The sequence below is a fragment of the Salmo trutta genome, chromosome 20 (genome assembly GCF_901001165.1).
Source record: "Salmo trutta chromosome 20, fSalTru1.1, whole genome shotgun sequence".
Lineage (NCBI taxonomy): Eukaryota > Metazoa > Chordata > Actinopteri > Salmoniformes > Salmonidae > Salmo > Salmo trutta.
The window spans coordinates 34153894-34165977 of NC_042976.1; the positions used below are offsets into that span (position 1 = coordinate 34153894).

Sequence of the window (12084 nt, forward strand, 5' to 3'; positions counted from 1 at the left end):
ACCAAGAAAAACATGGTTCCTTCTCCACCTAACTTCACAGTTGGCACTATGCATTCTGGCCGGTGGCGTTCTCCTGGCATCCACAAAACCCAGATTTGTCCGTCGTACTGCCAGATGGTGAAGTCTGATTTATCACTCCAGCGAACGTGTTTCGACTGCTCCAGTGTCCAATGGTGGTGAGCTTTACACCACTCCAGCCGACGCTTGGCATTGCACATGGTGATCTTCGGCTTGTGTGTGTCTGCTCAGCCATAGAAACCCATTTCATGAAGCTCCCGACGAACCGTTCTTGTGCTGACGTTGCTTCCAGAGGTAGTTTGGAACTCGGTTGTGAGTGTCACAACCGAGGACAGACAATTTTTACTCGCAAAGGGCTTCAGCCCTCAGCAGTCCCGTTCTGTGAGCTTGTGTGGCCTACAACTTTGCGACTGAGCCGTTGTTGCTCCGAGACACTTCCACTTCACAATAACAGCACTTACAGTTGACCGGGGCAGCTCTAGCTGGGCAGAAATTTGACGAACTGACTTTTTGGAAAGGCGGCATCCTATGACGGTGCGACGCTGAAAGTCACTGAGTTCTTCAGTACGGGCCATTCTACTGCAAATGTTTGTCTATGGAGATTGCATGGCTGTATGCTCGATTGTATACACCTGTCAGCAACAGCTGTGGCTGAAATAGCCAAATCCACTCATTTGAAGGGGTGTCCACATACTTTACATAATCTGATTGTGAGTTATTTCCAGCATTTGGATGAAAACAATCATTTAAAAAGTAGTGAAATTCACATGAATGATTCCGATAGTGAACAGTGGCAATTTTATGGAATTTAGAATATATGAACATACAGTATGTGCCAGACATATAGAGAACACAATGTTTTATAGGCATACTGTTTGTCACTGAGGGGAATGTAAGGTTTAACCTATAAATAATTATTCCAAAGATTTAAAACAGTGCCAGAACCAAACTTCATAATTGAAGTAACATTCAGTTGTACAGGACAGATATTGGCATAAATGACAATAGTTGATAATGGTAAAGCATGTACCTTTTCAAAAGTTATTAACTACCAAAAAGGGACTGTACTGTTTATCTGCGTAACTTTGCCTTTAACTTGAGCTTAGATTCAGCTAGAGAAACACAGATAATAGCCTCAGACAGCCTAGTTCTTAGTGGCATAGATTGTTGTGTATAAAAATAGCCGACAAGGGCGGTTCTTGGTTTGACATGTCACAAATAATACTTTTGGGCAAACACCCAGGCTTTATCTAAACAGATAATATCTTAATTTGGATTGTCAAACCTCCTTTTAATTTTTTTTTTAATGTGCAGTCATGTTAAAAGGACTGCCTAACACTAATGCTTTAAGATAAATTATCAGAATATATACATTTGGCTTCCTCTGAAAAGCAGCAAAGAAGCTTCATACATGGATACTTGAAAAAGGGTGGCAAAAAGTGATTCTCACTAAGGTGATCAAACGATTAAGTGCCCATTTCAATGTGTTAATCGAAGGTAGCAAAATGTGTTTCTTTTTTTTGTTTCAGTGCGTATACAAGTGGGCGAAAGTTTGTTGTTTATCCCTTCTTTCTTCCCTCCCTCGGTTAACCCATTAAACCTAGTAACAAACTGCAGCCTCCCCTTCCCCACCCCTCCCCTTCATTCTGAAATAGAGTCATCCTATCCTCAGCCGAACGGGTTCTCTGATTTTAAGATGGAGGTCTCGATGTCGAGGCAGCCCCCCTTGCCGTTCAAGTGTTCTGTGTTGCTGTCGATGCTGTAGCAGCCCTGGACCTCGGTGATGGACGAAGCAGTGTACGAGGCAGACCGCATGGCATCTGAGTGGGCGAAGGTGCTTCCGAACTGGATACGGTACTGGTTCCAATGTCTCCTCAGAACCCCTTGCACCTACCAAGACAAGATGTCGACCATAAGATTCAGCACACAGAAAATAAATCAATACATTTAGTAATAAATGACTAGTAATGAATGAACCCTAATTGCAAGACCGTCCATGTATCCTCCTGGCCATCTCTCAGGCATTCACAATTACCATATTAACCCTTGACCACTTCATCTGTTCCATAAAGCAACCCCAATTCAAACACAAATAACACATTTGGTAAGAAACACTCTCAACTCAAGGAAACGTATAGTATTACGCAGAGCCATGAGTGCATAGAACTCCCTTCCATCTTATATAGCGTAAGTGAACAGCAAACCTGGTTTCAAAAAACAAATAAAGCAACACCTCACAGCCTTTCCCCAATGTGACCTACTTGTTGTGTGTATGTACTGACATGTACAGTTGAAGTCGGAAGTTTACATACACTTAGGTTGGAGTCATTAAAACTCGTTTTTCAACCACTCCACAAATTTCTTGTTAACGCAGTATAGTTTTGGCAAGTCGGTTAGGCCATCTACTTTGTGCATGATACAAGTCATTTTTCCAACAATTGTTTACAGACAGATTATTTCACTTATAATTCACCGCATCACAACTCCAGTGGGTCAGAAGTTTACATACACTAAGTTGACTGTGCCTTCAAACAGCTTGGAAAATTCCAGAAAATGATGTCATGGCTTTAGAAGCTTCTGGTAGGCTAATTGACATCATTTGAGTCAATTGGAGGTGTACCTGTGGATGTATTTCGAGGCCTACCTTCAAACTCAGTGCCTCTTTGCTTGACATCATGGGGAAATCTAAATAAATCAGCCAAGACCTCAGAAAAAAAGTCTGGTTCATCCTTGGGAGCAATTTCCAAACGCCTGAAGGTACCACATTCATCTGTACAAACAATAGTACGCAAGTATAAACACCATGGGACCACGCAGCCGTCATACCGCTCAGGAAGGAGACACGTTCTGTCTCCTAGAGATAAACGTACTTTGGTGCGAAAAGTGCAAATCAATCCCAGAACATTTTATCTGGTCGGATGAAACAAAAATAGAACTGTTTGGCCATAATGACCATCGTTATGTTTGGAGGAAAAAGGGGGAGGCTTGCGAGCCGAAGAACACAATCCCAACCGTAAAGCACGGGGGTGGCAGCATCATGTTGTGGGGGTGCTTTGCTGCAGGAGGGACTGGTGCACTTCACAAAATAGATGGCATCATGAGGAAGAAAAATTATGTGGATATATTCACATTCTTAAAATAAAGTGGTGATCCTAACTGACCTAAGACAGGGACTTTTTACTAGGATTAAATGTCAGGAATTGTGAAAAACTGAGTTGAAATGTATTTGGCTAAGGTGTATGTAAACTTTTGACTTCAACTGTATATAGGGGACAAATCAGATTTGCAACAAGTCTCAAACCATAAATGTTTCTCTTCATTATGCATATCTCTGCTTGTTGGAGATTTTCTGGGGTGGTGTCCCTTTCTCTATCCTTGTCTTTGGACTGGATGGACCAGGAGTCCACAACGGTAATAGTGGCCTGACCGCAAATGGCCCTGTCTCTCTTGTCCAGGGGACAATCGCTGAACCCCCCCCCCCCCAAGGTGTATGTAAACTTCCGACTTCAACTGTATGTGTAACTGATAGATGCAGACACACACACACACACACACACGTTAATGTTTTTAAATGTATGTAAATTGCTAAGTATTTTGTCTGTAATGTATTTTTCGTTATATGTCAGACCCCAGTAAGACTAGCTATCGCTATTGGCGACGGCTAATGGGGATCCTAATAAATCAAATCAAATCAGCACTGCTCATACTACTCTGTGGACTGTCCCGTGACTGTCTTTGGATGCCTGCCAATGCTTTAATGATCTTCAATCTGAGAGAATCATCTCCAGAGGCCCACAAGCTCCCATGAAATGCAACTTCCCCAGATGCATCCCCAGGTCAGGTCACCTCCCGGGGAGGGTTTGCACAGAGGAAGTTGCCTAACCTTGACTTGATCGCACAGGGAACTGAGGACAAGAATGTACAGGGGAGGAGAGGGTCGCAAAATTCTTGAAACAGTCCCCAAATTTCCTGTGAATAAGCTGCAAAAGAATCCTCCAACCTAGAATTCTATATCTGGGATTTCAGAAAACCTGAGAAATTAATGTGGGTCAGAATCTTACCTCTCCGTTGAAGAAGCAGAAGATGGTGGCTACCAGCAGACCCTGAGAAAATAAAGCAAACAAGGGAGCCCAGTCAGTGCTTATCGGTGATAAACCCATCGCTTTAATGCCCTGGGAGAATGTCTCAAGCTCTCAAACACCCAAAACAGTCGAGCCGTGGGGCAGAATGCTGATTTTGCCAACTTTGATGGATTTTGGCAGCGGACCTTTCTAGGAGCATGTAGAACGAGGGCGAGAGAGATACAGAGAGAGAGCAGGGATAGAGAGAGAGAGAGAGAGAGGTACAGAGAGAGAGAGAGTAGAGGCAGAGAGAGAGTTGTAATATATTATTTATTGAGCTGATTCAGCCTGGCACCAGAAGGCACTGACTGTACCTCATCATGAGTTGCAGCATTCAACCCTCCTCCTCCCCTCCCAGACAATGACTTATACTTTCTTCAACAGGCCATGAGATAAAGACGCGGGAGTCAAAGGCTAATAGGGCGCCGACCTGGTCTTAATCCAATAATAAGAGAACACAATAAGAGACGTTGGCTACAGATGACAACTTCAGTTTTATTGTGGCAATGGGAATGTTACTGCTGCTTACTTCAGAAGGGGTATGGTTCTCTTTTTCTCCCCCAGACACCTTAGCATGCACTTACCGACAGTACGTCACTCTGGACAAGAACATCTGCCAAATTACTACGCACAACATACACGAAAGTCATCCTAACCTTGGTTGGAAACATGGAAGATACATTACTGTAAGCCTAGAAATGTAGAATGTTATAGTCAAATGTGAGCTAGGGTAACTAGCAGAGAATAGATAGTCTTACCTGATAATGCATTAAGATGTGCATGATGTAGTCGTAGATCTCAGAGGAAACCCGTCCCTCTGGTTTGTAGGGCAACAGGACGTACTGGATCCCCAGGAGAGGTACCAGAATCAGGGTGGCGCGCACCGCCTTCATGTAGAGACTGGACTCAGCCTGGTGGGTCACCTTCAGCTTGGTGATCAGGACACGCACAATGTTCAACAGAAAGAACAGGTTCACCTTGAAGGATATAGAAAGAGGTCAAATTTGTCAGAATATAGCCATCGAGAGGATATGTTTATCCAAAGAACCCTCAATCACCATACATAAAAAACAAGGAATACTGTTCACAACTGTTAGCAATAGTGTGTTTACTTCTTGATGTCATAAAATGGTGCATTATGGGTAATACATACGTTTCTGAACCACGGATACGTTTATTAGTGGAGAGCAGATTAACATAATATTCATTACAATTCTCTAAACAAGGAGAAATCAGGCAGAATTCCTCAAAATAAAGAAACATCAGCACATCTGATAAGACATGCAGCTCTATACCAGATTGGACCCACAGAAAATAATTGCAAACTACAAGAGGATGCTTGATTGTCCGGTTTCCTTTGAAGTCAGACCAATGGTTTTATCAGGTCATTCCTAGAATGCCAAAGGCACGTTGCTCTGCCAAATTACTAATGGGCGGGTCACGAATCTATCAACCTACAGGATAGTTCTGTGAAAGTACTTATCTAGATATTTGTTTCCTGGGCTAGTTGAACAAAAACAAAGTGTGGTCTCTTTTTGTCCATAGATTACGTTCAAGGTAAGGAAACAAAAATGAAAACCACATCCTTGAACACTGCAACCCCTTTCCACTTAAGTTTGCACTCAAGAGAAGCAGGAATATAGCTAGTATTTACATGTACCACAGACTTACCAACAGAGCAGCGCAGATGGGCCCATGGATGATGTAGAGGAGTGAAGTGTTGGAGCTTATCCAACAACTGTAGGAGGGGAAGAGACAAATTAGCATTCAGGGTCTGCCACCTTCTTTTATGGTTTAAATTTGATTTTACAAGAGCTGCTTACAGGAAATATATTCATAAAATTGGATTGAAAGCTCTAGAAGTGTGCCAACAGGATTCTAATAGGCAATGGATACATGGTAGGGAATACTTGTAGCTGTAATAGAAACTAATTACAGCAAGATGTGTTATGCTGTATGAATAGCTTGTAGTTGAAGAAATGATAAATTCACTGAAAACAATTGTGGTACAAAATACAGTATCTGAATGTAACTCACTTGTCATTGTAGTAGTAACTACGAGCGATTACATGTATAGATGCTGGAATTAGAGGAAAGCCTGAAAAACAACAGACATCCATTGTCCGTGACAGACAGTGTTACTTCCATGAAATAACATCCAAACTTCACATCAAAATCATATACGGGGATACGGGGGTATCCCCAAAAACCTACCCCAGCCGAGAAGATAGTACCACATCAAGTGCTGTTTCTCAGCAAACACAGCAACAACGATGAGGGTGTGCAGGTATATCCCTTCACAAAGCATCCAGAAATAGTTGCAACCAAAAAGATAAAGATGGATAAACTGGGACACTTTACAGCTTGTCTGGAAAAAAAAGAAAATAAGGATGTTGGGCATGCAGTTCTTCTGTGCTTACTCTATGAATATCTCTAAAGGCAGCAGCAAATTAGCAGTGTGTATATTGCCATGGCATTGGTGTTTGGCTGTAAAATATACATATTATAATACACAAATAAAATGATCAATCACATAATATCCATCCACCCACCCACCCACCCACCCATCCACTTACAGGGTTTCTTTGTACCAGCTCCTGGTTATTCGCCACAGCGGTCAGCCAGATGATGGTAATGACCGAGTTCAATACAAAGGAGAAGAAGAGGTTTTTGTGGAGAGTGATTCGTTGACAACTTAAACTCCTACACGAAAGGGGAAAAGGTGTAGACTTTTTCATTGTGGCGTTAAAAACAGAAAGTAATTTGGCATCAACTGTCCGCGTCTAAAAACAGATCCAGGAATAAAACATTTTGAGTATTCTATTGTTTGGTTCATTTATACTCACTTGAAATAGAAAAATATTCCCAGGGAAATTAATAGCGATGTCAGTGACAAGCCATGACCGATGAGGGCCAAGTAGAATAAATTCATGGCAGTCTGAAAGAGAATAGACACAATAAGCCTCATATTGCCCTAGCATATTACTGTATGTGTTCTGAACTCCCTAAACCCAGCTATATAATGGCAACGCATTGATGAATCAATACAACATTATATTGTAAGTTAAGGTCCCATAGCCCTGATAATCAAAGAGCAAAGAGTATTTTCAAGTACTTAATGTCCATTCAATCAAAATAGCCATCTGGAAGTTTCTGCAGGAGGGCAAAGTGACATTCCTCACATGCAGCAAGCACTTGCGTTTGAAATAATGGAACATCCATTTGAGAGTTGTTGTTTTTTGGACCACAACGTACCATTCTGCCTTCATTAGTATGCTCGTTGCATCGTGTGTAGTTGGTCCATGTTCGGTTGCTCTCAGGATGCAGAAACCAGTGGCCGTTGTCACTGCATATTTTTGTCACCAATTCTGTAGAGCATTACATCAAAATGTAAGTAGATGAAACTATAAACACATCAAATACAGTCTTCAAAATGCAGAGACTTGAAGTTGCTTTTTCCGAAGTTATCTTTCCTCATAGTACTATCATTTGCAAGTGCTTTAACGCAACAAGGCTTCTGAAGCCTCTAGGGCAGGGCTGCCCAAATCTCTTCCTGGAGATCTACCGTCCTGTGGGTTTTCAGTCCAACCCTAATTTAACACACCTGATTCTACTTATTAGCTGCTCAACAAGACCTTAACTAGCTGAATCAGATACGCTAAATTAGGGTTGGACTGAAAACCTACAGGACAGTAGATCTCCAGGAAGAGGGTTGGGCATCCCTGCTCTAGGGCTTGAATACAAAGGAAAGCACATTGGAAAAGGAATTTGATCTGCCTCAAACCCAGTGTTTTTCAATGTTGATCCTGGGAGACCCACTGTAGGTTGAACTTCACTACCACTGATATCACTCAATTAGACCAAGGGTCTCCTACTCCCGTCCTGGAGAGGCAGCCTATAGGGAGGAAGTTAGGGACCTGGCAGTGTGGTGCCAGGACAACAACTTCTCCCTCAATGTCAGTAAGACAAAGGAGTTGATCGTGGACTACAGGAAATGGAGGGGCGAGCCGATGGGGCCGTAGTGCAGCGGGTCGAGAGCTTCAAGTTCCTTGGTGTCCACATCACTAAGGAATTAACATGGTCAACACACACCTACACAGTTGTGAAGGGGCCACAACTTTGTGGGAGGCTGAAAATATTTGGCATGGACCCTTAGATCCTCAAAAAGTTCTAGAGCTGCACCATTGAGAGCATCTTGAATGGCTGCATCACCCTTGGTACGGAAACTGCAAGGCACTACAGAGAGTGGTGAGTACGCCCCAGTACATCACTGGGGCCAAGCTCCCTGCCATCCAGGACCTCTGTACCAGGCGTCAGAGGAAGACCCCAAAAATGTTCAAAGATTCCAGCTACTCAAGCCATTGACTGTTCTTTTTGCTACCGCACAGCATGCTGAACTTGGGCTCCCGAGTGACGCAGCGGTCTAAGGCACTGCATCTCAGTGCTAGAAGTTTCACTACAGACCCTGGTTCGATTCCAGGCTGTATCACAACTGGCTGTGATTGGGAGTCCCATAGGGCGGCACACAATTGGCCCAGCGTAGTTAGGGTTTGGCCGGGGTAGGCCGTCATTGTAAATAAGAATTTGTTCTTGTTTGAATTGCCTAGCTAAATAAAAAAAACAGTGCACCAAGTCTGGGACCGTGAACAGTTTCTACCCCCACTGCTAAATAGCTAATCAGATGGCTACAGAGACTACCTGCATTGACCCTTTCTTGCACTAACTCTCTGGCATTGACTATGCACACACACTGGACTCGACCCACACACACACATACTACACTGACACTCCAACACACACATACACTTTTTTGCACAAACTCTCCTGCACTGACTCTATGTACACACACTTCGAGTTCTTAGGAAACTATGCAATATTTCATTTTTTTATGTATTACTTCTTACATTGTTACCCCAGGAAATCTTAAATCTTATTACATACAGCCGGGAAGAACTATTGGACATAAGAGCAACGTCAACTTACCAACATTACGACCAGGAATACGACTTTCCTGAAGCGGATCCTCTGTTCGGACCACCACCCAGGACAATGGAGCTAATTCCAGTAGCCAACCCAAAACAATGATGCCGCAGAAGTGGCAGATAAAGCGGCCACCTGGCCAGGCTCAATAGACGTGCACATCGCACATTGCTCCCGAGTATACTACTAGCCAATGTCCAGTCTCTTGACAACAAGGTAGACGAAATTCGAGCAAGGGTTGCCTTCCAGAGAGACATCAGAGATTGCAACATTCTCTGTTTCACGGAAACATGGCTCTCTCGGGATATGTTGTCGGAATCGGTTCAGCCACCGGGCTTCTCCATGAATCGCGCTGACAGAGATAAACACCTCTCTGGGAAGAAGAAGGGCGGGGTTGTATGCTTTATGATTAACGACTCATGGTGTAATCATAACAACATACAGGAACTCAAGTCCTTCTGCTCACCCAATCTAGAATTCCTTACAATCAAGTGCCGGGAATTCTACCTACCAAGACAATTCTCATCAGTTATAGTCACAGCTGTGTACATTCCCCCTCAAGCAGACACCAAGACGGCCATCAAGGAACTTCACTGGACGATATGCAAACTGGAAACCATACATCTTGAGGCTGCATTTATTGTAGCTGGGGATTTTAACAAAGCAAATTTGAGAACAAGTCTACCTAAATTCTTCCAGCATACTGTTTGCGCTACGCGCATGCGCAATACCCTCGACCACTGCTACTCTAACTTCCGTGATATATACAAAGCCCTCCCCCGCTCTCCCTTCGGCAAATCCGACCACGATGCCATCTTGCTCCTTCCGTGTTATAGACAGAAACTCAAACAGGATGTACCAGTGACGAGAAATATTCAATGCTGGTCCGACCAATCGGAAGCCACGCTTCAAAATTGTTTTGATCACGCGGACTGGAATATGTTCTGGTAGCCTCAGAGAACAACATCGACCTATATGTTGACTCGGTGAGTGCGTTTATAAAGAAGTGGATTGGAGATGTTGTACCCACTGTGACTATTCAAACCTAATGTAACGCCCTGGCCATAGAGAGGGGTTTTTGTTCTTTATTTTTGGTTAGGCCCGGGTGTTACATTGGGTGGGCGTTCTATGTTCATTTTTCTATGGTTTTGTATTTCTTTGTTTTGGGCCGTGTGTGGCTCCCAATCAGGCACAGCTGTCGTTCGTTGTTGCTGATTGGGAGTCACACATAAGGAGCCTGTTTTTCCTTTGGGTTTTGTGGGGGATTGTTTCTGTTTCGTGTTTGCACCTGACAGTACTGTTTGGCTGTCGGTTTCCTTGTTTTTGTATAGTGTTCACGTTGTTTAATAAATTCCTGAAGATGAACACTAACTCTGCTGCACCTTGGTCTACTCTCTCTTCCGACGGCTGTTACACCTAACCAGAAACCATGGATGGATGGCGGCATTCGCACAAACTGAAAGCGCCATCCACCGCATTTAACCATGGAAAGAGGTCTGGGAATATGTCTGAATATAAACAGTGTAGCTATTCCCTCCGCAAGGCAATCAAACAAGCGAAATGCCAGTACACGGACAAGGTTGAGTTGCAATTCAACGGCTCAGACATGAGACGTATGTGGCAGGGTCTACAGGAAATCATGGACTACAAAAATAAATCCAGCCACGTCACGGACACTGACGTCACACTTCCAGACAAACTAAACACCTTCTTTGCATGCTTCGAGGATAATACAATGCCAGCATCACGGCCCGCTAACAAGGACTGCGCACCCCCTCCTTCTCCGTGGCTGACGTGAGTAAAAGATCTAAACGTGTTAACCCCTGCAAGGCTGCTGGCCCAGACAGCATCCCTAGCCGCGTCCTCAAAGGATGCGCAGATGGCTGTTGTGTTTATGGCAGATGGCTGTTGTGTTTATGGACATATTCAATCGCTCCCTATCCCAGTCTGTTGTCCCCACATGCTTCAAGATGGCTACCATTGTTCCTGTACCCAAGAAGTCAAAGATAACTGAACTAAATGACTTTCGCCCCGTAGCACTCACTTCTGTCATCATGAAGTGCTTTGAGAGACTAGTCAAGGATCATATCACCTCCAACTTACCGGCCACCCTAGACACACTTCAGTTTGCATACCGCCCCAACAGGTCCACAGACGACGCAATCGCCATCACACTGCACACTGCCCTATCCCATCTGGACAAAAGGAATACCTATGTAAGAATACTGTTCTTTGACTACAGCTCAGCATTCAACACCATAGTACACTCCAAGCTCAACATCAAGCTGGAGGCCTTGAGTCTCAACCCCGCACTGTGCAATTGGGTCCTGGACTTTCTGACGTGCCGCCCCCAGGTGGTGAATTTAGGAAACAACATCTCCACTTCGCTGACCCTCAACACTGGGGCCCCACAAGAGTGCGTGCTCAGCCCCCTCCTGTACTCCCTTTTCACCTAGAACAAAATCCTGCGGTTTATTAGTTCAGCATATCTACTTAGTACCAGTGAACTGGAACACCCTGAATCTGCAGTTTTAGAAGTATTCTAAGACAGAACATGACGCAGAAGGCACAAAATAAGTTAGAGGAAAAACTAAAAGAAATGGAGCAACTTATTCAAGAAAGATCAAGTGTAATATATTCTAAAAATAAAGCCAACTGGATGGAAAATGGGGAAAAACACAACAAAACATTTTTTTCTCTTCCACATCGAACCAAAAAGAATTTACAGAAACTTGTTACAAATGATGGAGTCATCCATGATTCACCAAACAACATTTTGAAATACAATACAATTCAATAAAACAATTATACAACTTTTACATTACCATGTAGTTTACCAATCAAATGTTCCAACTGTGAAGTACTCAGTACTTATATACCGAAAGAAAGAAATTATTTCACTACAATATATTTGAATAGAAAGTTAGCCAAATTAGATACGATTTATGCTACCATACCTGTCTAC

At 43.4% G+C, this 12084-nt stretch overlaps 1 protein-coding gene across 2 annotated transcripts in view; it reads right to left on the bottom strand.

The window, feature by feature from the left end:
- Nucleotides 1–799: 799 nt before the first annotated feature.
- Nucleotides 800–12084, bottom strand: part of LOC115155936 (calcitonin gene-related peptide type 1 receptor) — a 55776-nt gene continuing 44491 nt past the window's right edge. For both annotated transcript variants that reach the window (XM_029703035.1, XM_029703034.1), the window contains exons 5-13: nucleotides 7395–7507; nucleotides 6986–7077; nucleotides 6716–6842; nucleotides 6354–6507; nucleotides 6177–6237; nucleotides 5811–5877; nucleotides 4898–5116; nucleotides 4080–4121; nucleotides 800–1908 (exon numbers count right to left, since the gene is read on the bottom strand). In XM_029703035.1, coding sequence (XP_029558895.1) covers nucleotides 1687–1908; nucleotides 4080–4121; nucleotides 4898–5116; nucleotides 5811–5877; nucleotides 6177–6237; nucleotides 6354–6507; nucleotides 6716–6842; nucleotides 6986–7077; nucleotides 7395–7507 — 1097 coding nt within the window. In that variant the 3' untranslated portion in view covers nucleotides 800–1686. The remainder of the gene's footprint in view (nucleotides 1909–4079; nucleotides 4122–4897; nucleotides 5117–5810; nucleotides 5878–6176; nucleotides 6238–6353; nucleotides 6508–6715; nucleotides 6843–6985; nucleotides 7078–7394; nucleotides 7508–12084) is intronic.